At 40.2% G+C, this 23,084-nt stretch overlaps 1 protein-coding gene across 1 annotated transcript in view; it reads right to left on the bottom strand.

Moving 5' to 3' along the window:
• Window positions 1-1,655: 1,655 nt before the first annotated feature.
• LOC134568782 (actin nucleation-promoting factor WASL-like) overlaps window positions 1,656-23,084 on the bottom strand; it is a 42,578-nt gene continuing 21,149 nt past the window's right edge. Inside the window, exons 2-7 of the mRNA XM_063427445.1 lie at window positions 17,650-17,782; window positions 17,151-17,193; window positions 4,687-4,837; window positions 3,836-4,554; window positions 2,505-2,604; window positions 1,656-1,741 (exon numbers count right to left, since the gene is read on the bottom strand). Coding sequence (XP_063283515.1) covers window positions 1,704-1,741; window positions 2,505-2,604; window positions 3,836-4,554; window positions 4,687-4,837; window positions 17,151-17,193; window positions 17,650-17,782 — 1,184 coding nt within the window. The 3' untranslated portion in view covers window positions 1,656-1,703. The remainder of the gene's footprint in view (window positions 1,742-2,504; window positions 2,605-3,835; window positions 4,555-4,686; window positions 4,838-17,150; window positions 17,194-17,649; window positions 17,783-23,084) is intronic.

Genomic DNA, 23,084 nt, shown 5'->3' with positions numbered 1-23,084 from the left:
CTGTATGTTCAAGACTGTTCCTCCTCTGTTAGTATAAGTCTGTACTTGGCAGGTCCTGGTCAAATATATCCAGACAGCAGACTCTTGTAAAGGATGGACGGGCTGCGCGCTTGGGACCCTTCAATGGCCCTGTGTAGGTAAAACAAAGAGTGATATGTCTGCATTTATATCAGTATTCGGAACGTTTACTATACATTTATGAGTCAACTCTTGTAAGGATTCTGTTTTTTACATGATATTACATTGGTTGCTATAGGATACATGTGATTTACAGTATTCATTATTTTTTCACTTTTTTGTATATATATTTAAATATCTATGAAATTGATTAATTATCAATAATTAAATACAACACTATTTTTCTACTTTATTTTTTTGAGTGCAGTATCATTTATTGTATTTTATGATATACCAACACCCTCCATTTGTCTACCGAACGAGGATCACCCATGTGTACCCCATTAGAATGTTCACGCTAGCAACTTAAGTGCGAAACCGCAAGGGAAGTAATTAATGAATGCTTCCCCTGGGTGGCCACCATATAACCAAATGCATGTGGTTGACAAAGGAATGGTCGTTATTTTGCCTCCCAAAAGTAGGCAGCGGCACGTCATAGAGTGCCTGGAACTCTTTTTGGCTAGGCACTCGCACGAACCCCGGTAAAGATTAGACTGTTGTCTGTTCTACTTCCTGATCACCTATGCAAACGGCGTCGAGAGATGGGAACTACCTAACAGGGGGAGCATTCGTACCCTGAAATTATGAAAATCCCTTGCATGGTGTTCGCACAGGAACCCCCCGAAGAGAGACCGGCTGGGACACCAATTTCCTTGGAACGGTTTTGGGCTAGCGCCTCGTGTTTGGCCGGTCAAAACATTACCCAGTGGCATTCCAGTTCTGCCAACCTGATCGGAGTGATATTTGGAGGGGTTACACACTCAGATCAGGGCTATCTGGGGATACAACTTGTGGGGTTCGGAATATTTTGTATAGATTTTTTTCTTGTACCAGAGAATTGAATTATAGGTTTCTCACACAATTCTCTCAGGGACAAAGGATCATGGGAATGAAAACCCTGTATTATTGTGATTGAGACCCCATGTAGGTGTCTGTGCCCTGAAATAAAGTCAGTTTACTCCCAGTACTATATTTTGTCTGGTTACTGGAGGAATGGAGGTCTGCTTGTTTTAATGGTTCCAGTCTGGCTGAGAGAAGGAATTAGCGGAGGTAACCAGTCTGCTACACCATAAATTTGGTACCTAGTGCTAAATATACACACACTCCACAAACTCTAGATTCTGGTGATATAGTTTTCTACCATTAGCCTGCTAGTTAAGAGAGTGAAATCAAACTGTTCATAAGCTGTAAAGTACACCGCTACCAATGGAAGTTTAGAATAAAAATAAATAAAAAGAATATAGAAGTAAAAAAGGAGGTGACCGTTATCCTTGAAGATTCTAAGGCTGGCAATATTTCCCTCCAGTGCTAGAACATGGAATATCCTCGACTAGACTCAGACTGTCCATTTAATACACATTCAAATTTTGCATTGTAGGAGACAGTGACACGGAAGCTTACCAAAAGACAACTTTATTTATACTTAAAATATACACATTTTATAATTAGAATTAATTTACAACATTCAAATAGTGCATGATCACTTCCTAATCCCCCTCCCCCAGACAAAATCCTCTAAAGTGGCATTAGTCTTCCCATTCATCATCTACTTCTCCATCTTCATCTGGAATGAAAGAAAGATTGAACACATTTAATAAAGCCCTCCAACAAGCAAAAAAATAAAATAAAAAAACTCATAGGAGCAGGAGCAAATTGGCCAAAAGTTGCAGCATTGAACTGCTGCAAGTGTATATAAGTTACAGAGAGACATAGTCAGAAGCAGTTATCCCTGATGGTCCGAGTGCAGATTAAGTTTGGAAACAGGAATTAAGTATTTGAGTAGGTTGCTATATGGATAGTGCCTTGCATGACAGTTCTAACACTTTAAGGACCAACACTATAGTGTTAGAAAACAGTAATTTTACTTACTGTAAATTCTATTTTACTTAGTAGAGTGGCAGTACTGCATAAGAGGGAACAACCTACTTGCGCAGTACGGTCACTTATGACAGGAAAAGCGTTTTATATTACTGACACCATAGTGCCCCACTGCACACCCTCTCCCGCCCTGCAGCAGTTAAAAAGGATTAAAACATCTTATTTCAGCACCAAAATCACTATTCTCTGAATTAGGCTCCATGGAGGTAAAACCCCATTTCCGGGTGAGAAAAATAAAAGTGTGAACTCTGTAGAGTGTGGTAAGAGTCCAAACCGTAGAAGATTTTCGTATTTAATAGAAGAAAAAAAAATAGAAAAAAAAATTAAAATATATACATTTACACTAAATTAGGGGAGCACGAACAGGAGTTTAATTGAAAATACACACACCCCTTCTTTCATTAAAGTGTGGACTGTATGGATTACATTGTGTTGTATGAATCACTTGCCTGATGACTGTATTGCTTTGTGTCTTTTTTGGATGACATCCATTAATGCATTGACAATGTTGGATGAATGAACAGAATCAGTTTTTGAAGCTTGAACAACCTAGAAGAAAAAATAGAGGTAAATGCTCCCCTCTCTCCCACAACAGAGAAGACGGCTCATATCCCAGCACACAGGAGGAGGCTCAAGAGCTCACAAGATACTCAAACTCTAAGAGGCCATGGTTGATGTGCTCAGTACCAGCAAGGCAAACAGGACATGAGGCGAGGCTCCTTCAGTGTGATGCCTTAGGCACTTGCCTTATAACAGGGCCACCTCTACAATATATCACACACTGGATTCCTATACTCAGAAGCTGAAGTTTGTTTATTTTTGAAGGAGAAACTCAAATCTAAAATTTCTGTAAAAATACACAGGTGCGTCTTAGATTCTGATAAATACAGTACTTACAACGGCAGTCTCTCTGCAAGCCAAGAGTTTCATATCTTGTAGAGAATGTATACACACTAAATTGTTTAGTGGAACTTTCCTTTACAACTTGACTGTACACGGAGGATAATTAACAAAACAAAAAAAACACACACACACACCTCTACTCCAGATCTCATCATTGTGATGCTGTATGCAGTTTGAGCGTGAGCGTATGAGCCATTTAGATGTTACACACACCAAAATTGTATATGGATGGAAAACTTAAAAATAACTAATTTGGTACCCTTATGTGGGATTGCCACACTTTAGGGTACCAGATTAGGGAGGAAGTTATGTTTACTAGGCAGCTATCTACTAAACACCTGAAAGGTCAAAATTAAGAAGGGCTTTTCTAAATTTAGATTTAAAATTAAAAAAATATATATATAATTTTTAACGCTGTTGTGGCGCTACAGGTCTATGTTATATAATCATTTGCACAAGAAAAATAAAGAATTAAAAAAAAAAAAAAATGTTTTTAAAGCTGTGTAGTAGATAACTCCCTAGATATAATCCGTACCCTTACATGGGATTGCCATAGTTAAGGATACCGAAATTAGGGAGCTATATACCGAACACAGTTTCAGTCTTTGGTACCCTTAAATAAGGTAACCCAATATCATGGTATCAATTTATTGAATTTATTCAGATTGACCAAATAGGTTTATGACACGATTTGTTCCTTAGTCCATTCTCCTATTATGCGGTTAAGAGATGTGGAATTCAGACAAATGGCGCGATTATTTTTGTTAATATGCACAGTAAATAAAAATAAATTAAAAAAGCACAAAAATAAAAAGCACACACACACACACACACACACACACACACTTTCCCCTTCCCAAATATGTACAGTACTTACAGTCTTTAGCTGCACGCCCTGCTTTATCTGGTCCAGAAATACATTTGGACAGTTTTCACTAAAAGTTGTTTTATCAGGGAGCGGGACCCCACCTCTTTGTATGCATGCTTTCTGGGACAATGCTGTAAATGAATTGATGGTGGATGGATCCACACTCTTTGCAGTTGGCTTGTTTTCAGAGGTGCTTTTCATAAATTGAGGTAGGGGAGGGGGAGGAGGTGGAGCAAGCACATCATCTGTAGTTGTCCCCTGATTTTCAGGTTTTGGCTTCTCCAGGGAAGATTCTTCATTAAGGGGAGAAGGCAATGGAGCGTCTGTTTTAGAGTTTTTACCAAGAGTAAAAGGTAAATAAGGAGGGGGAGCCTTTATATTTGAAAAGCATTGGCCAATTTTAGGCTTTGGTGGTAAAGGTGGGTTACGAGTTGTGGATTTACAGGCTGGAACCAATTCCGAAGCTAGAGACAAATCTTTTGAAGATTGACTTTGTGAAAAGAGTGGTCTCGTTGCTTGGAAATCCTTGAGAGATGGTGGGGTGGGTATTGGAGGTGGCACCCTGCTGAGAGATGGTAGATAATTAAAAGCAGAAGGTGGCGTGGTAGCCTGAATCTTCACTGCCTGGGGCGAGTGAACAATAGTACTACCAGCTCTCTTAGATGGAGTCAAACTTGAAGAAGACAAGGAGCGAAGTCTGCTAAAATGTCTGGGTCTTTCCACAGTTGCTAGAGAAAGGAGAGAAAGAAAAATAAATAAAATGTGAGGGGGGTGGGGGACAGCAATTCCATGTTTTAGAAAATAAGTGGGTTCAATCCCCACCATAGGAGGAATAAACCAATCTTGGATACAGAACATACTCAGCCGAAGAGTCTCCTTCCTCACGGCTTCCATTCCACCTTTCTTCTCAATCACTTCAAAGATTTTACGGGACATCTGTCTGTCTCTCAAGTGATCATTAGTGATGCCTGCCAGGTGAAATAACTTTTTCAGGTCGTAATCAGACCCCATCTAGAACAGACAGTGAATAAAAACTACTCCTTATTAGAGCACACACACAGGGCAACAATACGGAGTTTGGATTTAATAGGTAAAAGACTAGTTATTTTTTGTTGCAGGTACATATAACTTAGTCTTGGACGATTGATCATGGATAATTTCACGAGTAGACTACTGCCACTTCAATGTAAGAAATGTGGTTTCAGCAGGATGGAGATACTGCCCATACAGCCAGGGTTACACTGGTCATCCTGAGACGACTTTTCAGTGAGCAGATATGTTCAAGAAATTCCCATATTATTGGGCCACCATGTTCATCTGACTTTCTGTGGAGCCATTTGATCGAGTAGGTGTATGTAGACTTTAGCAGCTCAATGAGAATATCTATACAGAAATTAGAGCCTCAAATAAGGTTATGAACAATGCAATCGAAAGAGCCAGACTCTGCAAGGTGGATAATACCTGCTGTCGTGCTCCTGCGAATTAAAATACGTGGGCAAGACATTTAGGGCCTTTAAAGAGAGAATTATGGAACATATAAGGTCCCCAAGGAACCGTCTTTAAAAACCTGTCTCAAGACATCTCAAAGAACACCATCATGGGGACTCCAGTAACCTTTGATTCCTCTTCACCAGTTCCAGACCACAAAATCTAAGACGTGGAGACTTTGATAGGATTTTGAGACAGAGAGTCTAAATGGATATACAAACTAAAGACACTTCAACCCCGGGGTCTAAATGAGGGCTTTTCTTTTGACTCATTCATTTGACTGTACTGCTTTTGAGTGCCCTAGTTGGTTTCATTTTGTTTGATTAGTTTATACGAGGGTCCTGTTTTTTGAGATCCTTACTTGAGCCATGCCTTTTCTTATATATACACACCACTCTGTTTATCTATTTGCTATAATTTTTCTGATTGATGAAACAATTTTATCTATTCAATAAATATATATGTGAATACAGGTGTCTACATATAGGTTATCCCGTTGGAACAGGGGACACATACCCTTTTATAATACCAGATTGAGAAGAATAATTCTATTCTTAGTATATTTGAATAGTCTTTCATTAAAACCCTATTTTTTTATATACCCGCAGAGTGAAGTTTATTCCTATATATGAAGATCCACCTTCACTTTATTATCTACTCTGTGATTCTATACTCATGCATATAGGCTATTTCAATGGAATACAGGTTATATACTTATCGAAAATTTCTGATTGGGATTGCCTACTGTATATATCTACTAGTGAAGTTTATTCTTGTTTATGTGGGGATATGTCTTCATTGTATTCAATAGAAAGAGGAGAGTTAGCCCTATAAGGTCTCTTAATGAATAAGGTAGGGAGCAGATAAGGGGATAACCCTAGGTAAATAAATTGAAAGAGAAAAACGAAACAAATCTGTCCCAGTATGGTACTAAGAAATATGTCCCAATGTTAAACTGAAAAGGGAACAATAAATACTTTATTAATAAACTTCAAAAACAAACTGATACTGAGTCACTAGGTGTTAATGTCTCTAGGAGCTAATGTCTGGATGGACACTAGCTGAGGCAGAAGGTGTGACTAATACCGTTTACTACATAAAGCGTATCCCCAAACTGGAGGGGAGTAAATATGACATACACAAATAAAAATAATATTAAAAGGAAGCGGGCATTAACCCCAAACGGGGGGAGTGGGGTAATCGGGCCCACCCAAAAAGTAGAGATACCTTCCGCTGCTCAATGCAGGTGATGTGATTACCACGCAGTAGCATACAATGTTACTGAATGAGAGGATAGAAAAAAAAATCACCAGCTATATGGTAATCGATACAGTATAGCTTGGACTGTCAGGCTGCTGGAGTAAGTCTCAAATACACAGCACCGAGAGTGTAAAGTAAATGTGCTGTACGATAATAACACGATAGCTGGTAAATAAGTTGTTTATGTATAACTGTGGCTAATCAGTTTGCAACCCAGTGGCATACACTGTTGCTTAAGCCGTAAGTTGCAAAATCACCAGCTGGCCGGCACCCGATAAAGTGTAACTTAAACTGTCAGGCTGCTTGAACAAATCTCAAATGTGCAGCGCAGAGAGTATACGGTTAGTACACTGTACGGTGATAACACAGTGGCTGGAGAAAACGTGGCTAATGTATAGCAGCGGCTAAATGATAAATGCCCCATGTAACAATAACAGAAATACTACCCAGTCAGCATAATGAGCATAGCTCAGCTGTTGGTCACAGAGAAAAATACAGAGCTGTGCATCCGAGAGGCACCTAATAAACGTAGTTTACAGTTAGATTCCTGCTGAATTACTGAGCTGTGCCTTCAAGGGCACCTGACTGAGAAGTACGAGCTAGCTAGCTGAACTGGGAGAAGCTAAATAGTAAGATAGCCCTGTGAAAGCGGAAGACAGTGGACGAGCACCTAAACTGTGCCTTCGTGGTCACCTATCAGTAAACAAGGCAGAGCTGTATTAGTGAAGATAATCGTGGTAATATTCTGCCGAGGTACTCGTCTAACTGTAACGCTAAACTGTGCCTTCAAGGGCACCTATCAATATAAACCTCAAAACCGGGCTAAAAATAAAGCTTAACCAAGTAATCGGTGAGGATCGGTATGATTTGGCAGTCAACAACAAGGTATCCAAGTTATAGCGATATAGCTGAATGTTAAACGGACACTGTCGCCCGAAAACATGTGTGGTTAAACCGGATACAATGTCCAAAGCCCCGACGCGCGTTCGCCGAGCAGAGGCTCATCAGGTTGTATTTAAACTTCAAGTGTTTGCGCATGTGTCCGCAACTTGATGGAGTGAGGGGAGTGAGGTACATCTCCATTACTTGCCCTTGAGAAAGGCGGTTAGACCGCCGAAACGCGCGTTGGGCCATTTTTCTACAGACTACTTAGTAATGATTTGATGGTTTGGGGCAATTTTTCTACAGACTACTTAGTAATGATTTGATGGTTTTGTTTTTTCTACTGAGATGACAGCGTGCTGGATACCCCTTACTTAGAGATCCTCAATTTTGCGGTCTCTCTATACACTATAGGGATCTATGTCACTTAAGCTTGTGTGGTAACAGAGTTCTTTCTTGTTCTCTGGACCCTGTTTAGACATTGCTTTTTCTAAAATTACTTTGTTTCCTCTATTTCTCATCTCCCTGTCCTTTCGATTTAACCTCTGTTGGACGCCCTGACAAGTTTTTTACTATTTAAATTGGTTTACAGGAACTTTTTTGACTATAGAGAGGTTACTTAGGTTCATTTCTCCCTATTTTACTTATTAGGGGAAGGCAAACTGCTGTTTTTTGGCTACTATTAACCACTTATAGGCTGGATATCCTTGGTAAAAAAAAATTTGCGACTGTTTTCTTAGTATTTGCAACTGTGCTCAGTTGTCATATCATATAATAGTTGCACTCTTGATATTTTGATACACTGTTCAAGTCTCTTTTTACACAAGGATTATGCCTGAATATTCTACTAGCTAGATCTGCAGTCTTTAGTCTATGTTTTAACCCTCACTATTGTAGGGTGATAGTGTTTTTTTTGTTTGTGTGTGGGATGTTTATATTTTTGTTTCATTAAAGTTTCAGCTTTTAAGCTAGATTTACTCGATACTCAATTTGGGGGTAGTGGTGGTGAGGAGAAGTACCCCGGTTTCACGAGGTGTTCTCCTCATTTTCTCGATAATTGAACTCATATTCCATACCTAGTCATACAAATCTCCATACTTCTGCAAGGGATTCTGTGTGGGCAAATGCGGTTAACAAAAAAAATAAAATAAAGCCTTTTTGCCTCTATATACATGGATTGATTTGCGTAGGTCTGCTGCACACAACAGCTTTTAAGAAAAAAAAAAACAAAAAAAACGACAACTGAGAAGAGGTGCAAAGGCAGATAACTCCGATAGTGGTTCCGTTATTGCAACAGGAGGTTTGTTACGGAATTAGAGGACACAGATTAACAATTTGCAATATAAAATTGGATGTGCATCTTCCACAATATTTTTCCACAGATCCTTTTGTACTGCAAGCATATCAGTATTTGGGCCTGCAGAGGTCTCCCAGATAATAGATAACATGTTTTCAATATTTGGTAATCTGCTGTTGGGAAAGTTATCTGACAAAAAATCAAGCATTAGCAGGACCATAAGTCACAACAGTTAGCGGTTTTGAGGCATTATTTAGTATTTTTAAAGGTCTAAAGTAAGCAAGTTCTGCAAATATATACAGTTTAGTTGTTAGAAGCAGAACAAAAAGACTTTCCTGGAATTTGAGAATGGGCGGGCAGTACGCGACGTTGGCGTGCACGTAAGCGGCAGGACCGCGCGTCTCCATGGACCAGGAAGTGGGGCAATGATGCAGGCGAACCAAACGAGGCAGCGAGGACGCCAGGCGGAACGGCGTTGAATCTTTCAATCAGCGAGGCACGAGTAGGAGAAGCGGCTGAATAGCTGCCACAAAGCTGATATAGAGATACAAGCTGATATATGGAGGTATTTATTCGATATCTCCTCCTGACTCCCACGTGTATGACAAGCGGCTGAGCAGCTTATACAAAGCTGCTACAAAGTTACAAGCTGGAGGGGGGGAGTAAGAAGAGGGGGGAGTGGGGAGTAAGAAGAGGGGGGAGTGGGGAGTAAGAAGAGGGGGGAGTGGGGAGTAAGAAGAGGGGGGAGTGGGGAGTAAGAAGAGGGGGGAGTGGGGAGTAAGAAGAGGGGTAGGGGGGGAGTAAGAAGAGGGTGAGGGGGGAGTAAGAAGAGGGGTAGAGGTGAGTAAGAGGAGGGCAATTGCCCCCTACCCTGTCCGCAGGCACCGTGCGGGCAGCCGGCAGGGGAGGGAGGAAGAGAGGACCCAGGAGCTCAGCCTGCAGCTTCTCTTGGTCCTTCTTGCACGAGCACAGATCGTTGCCGCGGTTACCACGGCAACGTTACGGCTCTGGCGAAAGTAAACTCTAGCCCTGGAGCTACGGGCTAGAGTTCACTCTCAACACTGACCACCAGGGATTCCTGGTGGTTGCAGTGGTGAGAGTGAACTCTAGCCCCATAAACACACTACCCCCACACACACCATACACATTCACACACTGCCCCCCATACACACACAGCCCCCCATACTAACATTGCCACACACATACACAGCCCCCTCATACACATTGCCCCACACACCCTACACATTCACACACTACACCCCCTCACACACACACTGAACCCCTTACACATTGCACCACTGCTCCTATACCCTACAACAGCCTCATATCCCAGCAGACCCCAGGTAAGTTGTCAAACTGTTCTTAAACGGTTTGACTACTTACTCTGGGAGAGGGGCCCGGCCCTCCAGGCACCATAACGACTACACAGAGCAGTAGTGGTTATTGTGCATGGATTATTTATTTAAAGAATCTCCAAGTGCCCCAGTAGCCAGCAAGCCCGCCAGCCGCAGCCAGCAAGCCCACAGCGCGCCAGCCGCAGCCAGCAAGCCCACAGCGCGCCAGCAAGCCCACAGCGCGCCAGCCGCAGCCAGCAAGCCCACAGCGCGCCAGCCGCAGCCAGCAAGCGCACAGCGCGCCAGCCGCAGCCAGCAAGCCCACAGCGCGCCAGCAAGCCCACAGCGCGCCAGCCGCAGCCAGCAAGCCCACAGCGCGCCAGCCGCAGCCAGCCTGCCAGCCACAGCCAGCCCACAGCCAGCCCACAGCCAGCCCACAGCCAGCCCACAGCCAGCCCACAGCCATTAAGGTAAGAGGAGCCAACTTGGCCTAGGTATCAGCGAGCTATGTTGTGTTGCTATATTGTGAATAGGAACCAGAGTGTTGAGAGACCCCCCTCCAGGCCCCATTAGACTCCATTGTAGTCTCTAATGGGACCTGGAGGGGATTCTTTCTAACACACTCTCTAAAGGACACTGAGATAGCCTATGCTAGAAAGACCCCCTCCATGGCCCATTAGCCCTCAATTGTAGTCTCTACTGGGGCCTTGAAGGGATTATTGCACTTTTGTTCCTTGTGTCTAAAGATTGTGTAGGGTGTGGCTGGAGGCGGTGCATGGAGGCGGTGCATGGAGGCGGTGCATGGAGGCGGGACATGGGTGGCGCTTGCTGCGGAGTATGGGTGGGGCCTGTAAGGGGACCCTTGATTTATTTTGCCCGGTTGCCCTGAGGGTTCTCAGTCCGCCCCTGTGGACAATCTACATAAAAAGATCCAAACGGATATTGAAAACAACTCTAAAGATATTAGACTGGAAATTGCCACTCTCTCTGAGAAATTCTCAAATCAGGCAATCATACTACAAAAAGTACAAGAGGAATACGAACAAATTAAAGCATCTAATATACAGCTAGAGAAGAGACTGCAGGATACTGAGACCAAGCTGACTGACCTAGAGGATCGCTCAAGGAGAAACAACGTAAGAGTCAGAGGCATTCCGGAATCAATTCTACAAGAAGATTTATATTTGTATCTGAACAGCTTCTTTTCAAAAATACTATCCAGACAGACGCTGGGCCCTGAGACATTTGAAAGATTCCACAGACTGGCTAGACCAAATGGAACCGACAAGTCCTATCCAAGAGATGTTATGATTTGTTTCTCTAGTTTTTGGATGAAAAATCAAATAATGCAGAAGATAAGTAACGGGATCATAGACACTGAAGAATGGAGACATCTAAAAGTTTATCAGGACTTATCTCAAAAGACAAGACAAGCAAGAAGAACTTTTGCCGAAGAAACGCTCATTCTTAGGAATATGGAGATTAGATACAAGTGGCTGTTCCCGACGGCAATTATGGTCTTCTTCAAAGATAAAACATATCTTCAGAGACAACTTGGCACTAAAGCAGAAGATGATAAGTTTGAAACTTATCCCTTAGTCTCAAATAATTGAACTCCTCACTTTTTTTTTTTTTTGACACATATAGAAATGGCAAAGTTTAAAAGGGGTAATCACAGAGCTATAGTTATAATAGATAAATTGATATAAAGATACATAATATAGCAGTATGAATTGAACAAAAAAGAGGTTTATAACACATAGAAGTATAGAAAACAACTTATAAGATTTCGGATATGGGTAGAAATGGTGCAAAATTGTTTTAGGTATGCTATAGTGGTTACCTATACACGAATATAATGAAAATAATTATAGATTCACATTTAGAGCAATGAACAGGGAAGATGAGTCTAAAACATAAAACACAATATACATGTATGGATATACTATTTAACTTATGTGAATAAAATTAATGAAGTGAGTCTCACAATAATCACAAGCTTAAACAAATTTTGTATGAAATTTGCACAATGGTGGAAGGAAGGGAGGAGAAGGGAGACTATAATCAAGGGCTAGGGAAAGGGATCATTTGAAGATAAAAACATGAGGATAGTCGAGTTGCCCTAGTTAAAATAAAAGTTAGTAGCAGGGGAACCCAGCAGACAGATTTTGGGGTTGGATAAAGGGAAAGAATATCGGAACGCCTCTAAAAATAGGAATCGAAAGGGAAAGGGAAAAGAAGGGCAGAATAAGTTGAAGGACAGAGGGAGTATAATAAAGAATAAATTGCCTACTACCCTGGTCCAGGGTCCTGCGACGGCAGCAGGGTTAAATATGAAGACTGTACACAGAACTTCATATTATGGATTGAATGTGGTAATAGAAAGTTGGAGCTCCACCAGGAGGTCCAAATATATAGGACCGACTGGCGAAGGTATGAGTGGATTTGAGTGTTGGATGCTATCTGAGGGGAGGCTAGAGGGGGAGAGGGTGTGGGAAGAGCTGCGGTAGTATGTCATTAAACATACTATTTATTAACGCAAGGGGCTTAAATTCAGGTCAGAAAAGAGGCCATTTGTATAAACTATTGATTGACAGTAAAATAGATATTGGTTTCATTCAAGAAACACACTGGACTAACTCTATGCCTAAATTATGGAACTACAAAAAATTCCCAGTGGTCCATAGATCTAATTTGGCAGGAAAGAACAAGAAAAGAGGGGTGGCAATTTTTTTCAGGTAGCTTGAGATATGAGCTGATCTATGAGGAGGCTGACCTGGGTGGTAGGTTTCTTATAGTGATAGTTCGAATTAATGATATTGTGTATACTTTAGTAAATGTTTATGCTCCAAACCAATCTCCATACAGATTTTGGGGAAATCTGATGCAAAAGATTGACCGCGTATTGTCTGGCAGCCTAATTATCGGTGGGGATTTTAACTGCACTATAGATAATAAAATAGATAGGAACAGAACTAAGCCCGTTCATATAGACGGCAAGCAAAGAACAGGTCTATCAATGATGCAGACTTTTCTGGCAAAAAAATGTTTATATGATGCCTGGAGAACGTGTAATCCAGAAGCGAGAGACTATACGTTCTTTTCAAATGTTCATCAGACATATACCAGAATCGATTATTTTTTCGTTAAATCTGAAACTTTGGAGCGAGTTAAGAAGGTGACAATTGGACCGATAACATGGTCCGACCATGCACCTGTAAGCTTAGTTATAAAAAACTAATGCCGAATATAAATGTAGAGATAAATGGAGACTAAATGAAAATTTACTAAAATCAGAAACTACTGTAGAAGAACTGCGCACTCAGACTAGAGAATTCTTCGAAATCAACGATACAGGGGATGTCTCCAATGCCATGCTATACTTTTAAATCATATATGAGAGGATGTCTCATAAAATTGGGTGCCATTATAAAAAAAAAAGAAAGGAAAGGAGCTTAACAAGCTTTATATTGATCTGGCAAAATAAAAACGCTTACATAAACTCACCATCGATTATAACATTTTGGAGGATATTAAAGAGATCAGGGAAAAAATATTAGTAAGAACCCAAGAAAAGATCAACAAAGCCATGTTAATTTTAAAACAGAGATAGTATTATGGAAACAATAAAACAGGGGAAAATCTTTCAAACAAATTAAAAAATAAAAATAAACTTCAATCTATAAACTATATAACAGTCAGAAGTAAAAAAAATGCTCTCCAACTCAAATAGCTAAAGCATTTGAAGACCATTATAAAAGTCTATAAAATATAAAGAGCCATCTGTGGGCGAAACAAAACAATTTCTGGATAAATTGAGCTTACCAAAAATATCGATGGAGAAACCAAGTCAATTAAATGCCCCATTTTCCATTCAGGAGATTAGGAATACTATTAAAGCATTAACAGCAGGCAAAGCACCAGGCCCAGATAGCTTCTCCTCAATTTTTTATAAAAAATTAAGTGATATAATTTCACCATATATATTAAGAACATTTGAAGATTTTTCTAATCATAAAGCCATCCCAACAGAATTACTTCAGGCTTCTATAATACCAATTCCTAAGATAGATAAGGATCCAACATACATTTCGAATTATAGACCAATCTCTCTTATTAATTTGGATATCAAAGTTTACTCCAGAATTCTGGCCGATAGACTTAAACAAAACATACCCAATATTGTACATTTAGATCAGAGCGGGTTTGTAGAGGGTAGGGGCACATCTGATAACATTAGGAAATTATTGAATGTCTTAAATCATGCGAACCAAAGTTTGTCTCCCTTTGCTATGGTTACCCTCGATGCCGAGAAGGCCTTCGATCGGGTTAACTGGAAGTATTTGGAGGAAGTACTGAGGGCCTTCGGCATCGAGGGTTTCTTAAAGGAGTGTACAATGGCATTATATAAAGATCCTCAAGCCAAAGTATCAGGATATATGTTTCAATCAAATTGGTTTCCAATTAGAAATGGGACGCGACAGGGATGCCCTTTGGCACCCCTGTTATATATCCTTTCTATAGAGCCGTTGGCAGCCGCGATTAGACACACGATTACATCAGCGGGCTAAAAGTGAATAGGATGGAGAATAAAATTGCACTATATGCAGATGATGTCCTATTGACCCTTGCAGACCCTATAAGATCTATCCCAGCCGTATTTCGGCTTATTAAACGTGTTTGGTAAACACTCAGGTTATAAAATAAATGTAAAGAAAACACAAATCCTGATAAAAGGTTTAAGTGGACCTGGGGTAGACAAACTCAAAAAAGATTTTAAATGTGACTGGGAAGCAAGGAATATAAAATATTTAGGGGTAAAACTATCGCTAGACTATAGAGAAATTGGAGAACTTAATTATACATACATTGCTATCCAATTTAGGAACATCTTAAAAAACTGGAAGGGATTGGAACTTTCTTGGTTGTGAAGGATTGAAGCAGTAAACTTCTATCTCCTCCCCAAGTTGACATTTTTATTTAGTAATCTTCCATTGAGGGTGTCATGCCAGACGATACGTGGTCTTCAAAAGGCAATTATCAAACTATATTTGGCAAGATAGGAGACCTAGAGTGTCTTTGGAAATACTACAGAGAGACTGGAAAGAAGGGGGGGATTTGTTTCCCAGACATACAGAAACTATATATGAATAATATGGTAGCACACTTAATTAAGTGTGATAACTTTACAATGTCTAGACCAAATTGGTTAGACATTGAAAAATTAGATCTCTGTGATATAGAACCTCTATTCCTCTGGTGGTGCGACAGTGAATTTCTAAAAAATATAAGATCTGGTAATCCGATGAACAATACAATGATTTACATTGTTAAGCACTTGAAAAAAAAAAAATATGGAACAAAACACATATCAAATGCCCCATTAATAAGCTTAAAACATTACATAAAAGGATATAAATATCCAAGAATGGGTAAACTGCGGAATAGTAAGAATAGCGGATCTTTTAAATAATAATAAAATACTGCCATTCCCAATATTTCAGTCTAAATATAACCTCCCTTGAAGGAAATATTTAACCATTTAAGAATAAAATGCTTTACTATGGGAAAAGTCCTTTCGGAAACTTCTCCAATTGACCAGTTCGTAGAATCCCATTATAAAAAAAAAATTGCATCTAGATTTAATCAATTTTAAGAAGTCAAAGGCAAATAGATAAAGTGCCAGCAATGAATAAATGGGAGCAAGAACTTCATTTTTCATCTTCGGTCGAGAACTGGTTGTTGGGTTTACAAGCAGTAAAAATATATATACATGGGGTGAATATACAGGAAGTGTACTTCAAACTAGTATACCGCTGGTACTTGGTGCCTACTCGCCTTCATAGATTTCAACCCACACTCCTACCAGATTGTTGGAGATGTGGCAGGGAGTTAGGTTCATTCTCCCACATCTGGTGGGACTGTGAGGAGTTGAAACCTATTAAATTAATCTTAGCGGAATTGGTAGATTTTGTGTTTGAGATTCAGACTGTGATTACGCCTCAAAATGTTTTGGTTTCATCTAGACCTGCCAAAAAGCAATATAAAACTAAAAATTCATGATTCACATCTGTATGGCAATAAAAATAGTTATGGCTAGAAATTGGAGAAATATGGGTGCGTTAAACTGGCATGATATGTACACAGATAGATTACCAACGCAGCATGGAAGCTGGGATAGCTCTAAACAAGATATCTAGAGAAAAATATAATGAAGTTTGGGTCCCTTGGGTTAGATATATTAACCATAAAACTCAAACCCCCCCCGCACTTCTATAGATAGCTAATCGCAGGTAGTAGTGAAAATGCGATGTACGGATAAGATGAACTGTATGTATGGTATGTTTGTACGGCTGTAGATACAGCAGAAAACTGGTAGATGTTTATTCGAGGCACGGTCCTACTGTTATTTATATTTATTATTTTATTGCAGAGTAACTTTTTTGTACTGTGTTTAAAATTACAGTTGAAAGCTGTATCTGTACTTTAATGAATTCTTAAAAATGAAAATAAAGATTTATATATATCTATAAAAAAAAAAAAAGAAGCAGAACAAGAAGACAATGGTCAGAATGAAAGGAAAGTATGATGTTGCTACATACAGGGCACTTACTGAAATCATGCAAGGAAAACATTAAGAAAAAAAAAAAAAAAAAAAAAAAAAAAAAAAAAAATTCCCACAGCAAACAATACATACCCCGCCCTCCCCTGCAATCTTTATTGCAGAAATTGTGTGTGTGATAGAGAATATATATATACACAATTATTTGTTTCCAAGCAATGTGTTTGGGAGCTCTACTGAGCTAGAAGTCTTGTGAACATTCTATCCTAATTAATGACATCCGTTAAGAGTCTAAAGTTAAATAGCAATCTTTGATACAAGGTATACACAGGTACCCCATCTTTGATAGAAGGCAGGGACATGCAAAGTCAAAGAATTGACAGAGTCAACACAAGCTTTTTTAAACTGTATGATGCACACACTGCACTATGGTCACAAGCAGTGATACATATGATGGTTACAAAGATAAAACCACCCAAAAATTTTAAATATATGTCTTACATCCATAGGTGGTACTGAATTCCATCCAACATGTGTTACGTGCCTAAAAAGGGGGAGAGGAAAAATATATTTATGTTTTTTGTTTTTTTTAAACCATTACAATAAAATATTAGACATTTTAAACATTACATCATAAATATATCCCTTGAAAAAGAAATTATGAGCCACAGATAGCATTGTACCACAAAAGTGGGTGAAAGATGTAATGAGGACTCGACCCTATATAAAAATTGATAAACCACAAATAATGAGCGAAGGATCCCATCTACAACAGAAAGGACACGACCGATATAGGATCCTACAATATATCCCAAGCAGTAGTGAAAACAGTCAATGCAGTTACTATATAGTCATAAAATATATATATATATATATATATATATATATATATATATATATATATGTAGGGTGTCTAAGGAGTTAAATAGTCTAGAGAGTCATAGACAGCACTACTATATAACCCCTTAAACTGTATAAGGAGTGTGTAGAAATCACCTACGTGAAATTGGTGGGTGAGCCAATATCAGTTTTTCTCAGTTTGTTTTTTGGAGTAAGTTGCTTGAAGCTTTGTCTTGGAGAACAGTAGATGGAGCCATTTTGAGCTGGGGTCTCTGGTACCTGAAACATTGAGCCTAGGAAAGAAAAGGACACAGGGTTTCTGAAATGAAATTCTTTAGAGAGATATCAGAGATGGCCCTAGAATAACCGGTTCCAATTTAGATACTGCAGTTCAGGAAAATACAAGTCTTCGTTTCACCAGAGAACCATGCCTAAGAGGAGAACTTGCCCCACACCTTTGACTCCTCAATAGACACAACTTTGCCTAGAAGTCACGCTAGATTCCATCCCTTGAGGAGGCAGAGCCTAGCGCTGACCAGACTCAAAAAAAACCACCATCTATGTGATGTTTGGAAAGCACAACATGTGGGGCACACCTTTTACTCCCACGTGCACAACTTACTCTCGCATAGACAGGTTCCTTCTGACTGGCACGACAATGGGGCAGGTGGTGACTAGCGAGACAGGGCAGATAACTTTGTCTGACCATGCACCATGACCGTCACCCTTAAGGATCTATACGACACCCAGCACTGCAGCCCGTGGAGACTTAGCTCCTTGCTACAAGATGGCAAGTTCAAAAGGAACTAACCCTGGAACTATGAACCAATACTTTGTTGAAAATACCCAAGATACCCCTCAAGCCACAGTTTGGCAAGCCCACAAAGCGGTGATGAGAGGCTTAATACAAAGGGTGGCATACCCTAGGAGACACTCCTCACTACAGCAAATAAATAAATGGAAAACAGAACTGTATACCCTCAACTGACCCCAGCAGAGGATCTGGCGAGTATTACTAGACAAAATTAACCAACAGGCCCTAGATAAAATAGGAAAATGCAACAAAAATAAATAGGGGGATACAGCCGTCGTGACCTAAAAAGGTAATGAACACATAGTGTAATAAAGTATTAGGCATGTATAAAAACCACGCTACTGGAAGCACTCACAGAATGTTTTAAGTCAAAGCGCCTGAAGGGGGCCCCTCCTATTCCTTATGGGGGGGGAGGGTACAGCAAGAATCCACCTCACTTCTTGGGAACACAGGAACCAGAAATCCTGTGTTCCCAAGAAGTGAGGTATGATATATGATAAAGTACAATTGCGGAAAGCCTTCACAACGCACAAGGGCAACACCTTGTGCGCATCTCACCTGGTAACGATTCGCAAGATACAGTACCGATGATATTTGGTACCAGAGAAAACAAATTTTTACTTACCGTTAATGCTTTTTTTTCTTAATATGGTGGCAGTACATGTGGGTTTTGCGCCTTTCCTGTGGACAAGCATCTAACAAGATTAATTCAAACAAACCCCTCCCCCTTGCCCTATAAAAAAGGGATATCCGGCAAAACTTACCTCAGTAAGTAGCAAGAAAAACCACAGATAAAAAAACAAAAAAAAAACATACTGTAATCAAGAAAATGTAATAGAGGGAGGGAAGCTGTATTGCCACCATATTAAGAAAAAAAAAAAGAAAAAAGAATTTACAGTAAGTAAAACATCTGTTTTTTCTGTCATATGGTGGCAGTACATGTGGGATATAGCAAGATCCCTAACCCGGGCGGGTCCAATGTCACCCCAGGTCGCAACCTTTACGCCCAAAGTCAGTTTCAGAGGATGAGAATATCTCTAGCCTGTAGATTTTAATGTGGAAAGGCAGCCCAAGACAGTGCCTCACAGATGTCCACTGGAAGAAACAAGAGCTCTTACTGCCCCTGAGGCAGCCAATACCCGAAGAGTTGAGAGAAACCGGAACTTAAAGACCGGGAGAAAACCGCCAACTTACTCACTCGTCTGAGTCAATTGAAACAAAGAATTGCAGGAAGCACTGTATCCTTGTAATTTTTATTGGAAGATAAACAGATAGCCAGAATACCCGAGCTCTTCAGTCCTAGGAAGAGATATTGCAATGCTCCTTTAAGATACAAGAAAAAACTATTTAAGGCCCCCAAGGAGAGGTGGCTTAACCACCAAAAGGAAAGCAGAAACAAAACGGTGACTCGTAGTACAAACCTGTAGGAAAAAAAAAAAAGTTTAGTGTGAAGAACCACCGTGACCACGAGCAATACTGAAAAAATAAAAAATAAAAATAAAAATTCCATCATCAGGGGATGACTGAAGCTCACATCCTTCTAGCTGATATGATGGCCCAGAGGAAAGAAATTTGTAAGGGAAACCTTTTCACAGGATCGAAAGAGTGTTACCAAAAGCCAGTAAAATTCAAGGATAAAACCCAGGAAGGAAAAACAGAACTCTAGGAGGATGTCTGGACCTGGCAGATTACAAAAAAAAAACAAAAAACCTTAAGCTTAACATATGGATGCAAAATCTTATTTCAGCAGGATCCTCAGGATTGAGGCCTGAACCTCAAAGCAGAAAACACCAAAGCCTGCAGAACAAAATCCTGAATACATTAAAGCATGGGTCTACAGACGGATGAACACACAGGCAGTGGTGTTCCCAACACCAATTAAAAAAAAAAAAAAACCTGACACTTATTAGAAAGTAGACTTTTAAAAGCAGGAAATCTAGTTGATCAAGCAACACAGCCAAATCTATCTTCTTGCAGACCTAGATGAAGTAACCTAGCAGTAGCCAGGCCATTAACCTGAACCTCTACAAGTCACGCTAAATTCCATCCCTTGAGTAGATTCCTATTCATCATGAGATCGTTCGAGCTTGGAAGTTACCACTGTGTGGAGACCATCTTCTTGAATGTCGGGAATCAGAACCTTGTATGGCCAGAATGGAATAAGAACCAGGATAAGGCGCCGACAGCCCTAATTTTGGAAGACAACTTTGAAATAGCGTAGGAAAGACGCATGCCAGCCTGACATTACGAGCGTCATCACCGAGGGACCTGCTCTGAACAGGGAGGTGACTTGGGGAACCTTGTTATTGAAATGTTTGCCAAGAGGGCCATGTCTGGAACACCAAATTTCCTCTCCAGACTGTCAAATTACATGGACCTAAGGACCAAACTTTGATTCCAATTTCCCTTTCTAAGCTCGACTGCTAGGTCATGGTCAATCCCTCTGAATAGAACTGCCGAAATATCTACTAGATAATTTTGCACCTCAGCAAGATAACTGCATGCAGGCGAGAAAGAGCGCCTACTCTGGTTCCTCCCTGTCGGTTGACATATCAAAACCTTTGTACAAGTGTCCGTATGAATCTTTATGGCCTTCCGCCGTATCCACGGACTGAAGAGATGAAGGGCGGGAAGCACAGCTTTAAACCCCCGAAATATGCGGATTTTCCCTTAACCATTACCACGAAAGATGATGGGGACTAGATAAGAGCATCTTTAGATGGAAGACAATCCTCCTGAAAGGAACTCTATCTAATTCGAAAAACGGATCCGCTACTACCAACTCCCTTTCTTCTATGATAGGGGAGAGAAAACCAACAATGGGTTTGACTTGTTCACGAGATCTAGGGACTCTTTTGAATAGTAAATAGAATCTATGGATTGCTGGTAGAATCGTCGGCGTCAAATGTTTCCCTCTGTTTGCTCCGTCTGATCTAAAAAAAAAAATAAAAAAAAATAATTGCCTTTATTTACACAACTTTACTTTCTTTAGAAAGTACTGAGGCCACACTCTAATCTCCTGTTTCAATTTATTGGAATTTGCTCAGTATATTCTTAGTCTCTAACTTGTGTTAAGATTTTCTTCTGGTGAGACCCAAAACAGCTTCTGCTTACCCAAGGAAAGCCCACAAAGGACAGATTTTGATGCGGTATCAGTCGTCTATGATCTCCACCATAAAACTACCAAACATCCGCAAGTCGTAAAGAGAAAAAAGGGATTTTCATTAGTATATGTACCCACTACTCGTCAGAGTAGTAGGTACATATACTGCTCACAGCAACTCGACAGAGCATAAAGTGGGTACATATACAGCTCACAGCAACTCGTAAATAGATCATATAATGGACACACACACAGTGTCTTTGCAGGAGATATCAGCCCCATGTCCATAGGGTTTAAATGCCGAAACTTTCACTATAGGGAAAGCGGTCCAAACATTGCCCATCCTGAAATAAAAGCTTGTTACCACTCTCCGTCCTCTTTTCCTCGTAGCTTCATATGTTAAGTATATAAACTTTTACAGAGATCATTTTGAAGGAAAGATTAATCTTACCTCAAAATGCCTCTGAGCCGTGGGGGGCTGGTGACACGGCGTACCACCATATATATGGTGTGTCCAGATGCTGTGTCCTCTCTCGGGACAAGAAAGGAAACGGATGTAGGTTTTGCCAGATAGCCCTTTTATAGGGCAAGGGGGAGGGGTTTGTTGATTGAATTAATCTTGTTAGATGCTTGTCCACATGAAAGGCGCAAAACCCACATGTACTGCCACCATATGACAGAAAAATAATCACACATGTGCCCAAATACATGCAGTACCTGTTGGAGATGCAGTAAGGGGGTGGGCATGATGCTTCACATACCCACCAAAACAGATTACCACTAACTGGGACTATGAATACATGGCCCAAAAACGTGTCCAAGAGAATGCAGTCACTTCCAAAGCAAAGGGGGGATGGGATGAATATGCCTCCCAGAGAGGATAGGAAAGGTATCTTACCCTCTGGGGCCAAACCCTCGACAAGGTAACAATCCTATCCCATGGAGACAAGTTTTCTAAAGATAGTGTTGCTTCCTCCAGCTAGCCAGAGTGCCTACACATGCTTCAAGGTGGAGAAAACCTGAGGACTGATTCACCCACTTAATACAGCAAGGGGTTCCACAGAGGTAAACCATCACCCCCTCCATTCCCAATACCCCACCACATGATCCTAGTTGCCCCTAGCCCATCCTCTTCCACCCAGTTTATAAAGACAAAACACTTTAGGAATTAGTAGACAAAGTGTTGTCAGGAGGCAACAAAGCTCGGCTCTATGAGCAGTAGGAACGAATATAGATACAATATAACAATGGTCCAGAGATGGATACCTTGTACAATGCAGTGTAAATCTTGAACCACACTGTATTGCTTATATGAATGACATTCTGTACTCCAGGAAAAAAAAAAAAAAAAGAAATTGTACACACATAATTGGGAGTTTTAGTGTGGCGAAGAGTCAGTCTCCACATTCTGCATAGAGACCTCTGAATGGAGGTTGATAACAGATTTTCATTGGCATATTGGGATAGCATTGTATAATGGAGCTTTAATATTCCATGTGCATCAGCAGATGGAAGGATTTGTAGAAGTTCTCCTTGCACGCATTTCAATAGCATGGAGGGCTTTGAATGACTGGCAGGACTGTTCATAGGAAACCTCAGGAACGTTAAATTCCTTTTTATTAGATAGGGAGTCCAAGAAAAAAAAAAAAAAAATTATATATATATATATTTTTTTTAT

Source organism: Pelobates fuscus, chromosome 7, assembly GCF_036172605.1.
Source record: "Pelobates fuscus isolate aPelFus1 chromosome 7, aPelFus1.pri, whole genome shotgun sequence".
Classification (NCBI taxonomy): domain Eukaryota; kingdom Metazoa; phylum Chordata; class Amphibia; order Anura; family Pelobatidae; genus Pelobates; species Pelobates fuscus.
The sequence above is the reverse complement of the archived record's forward strand: the minus strand, read 5'-3'. Positions and strand labels throughout refer to the sequence as shown.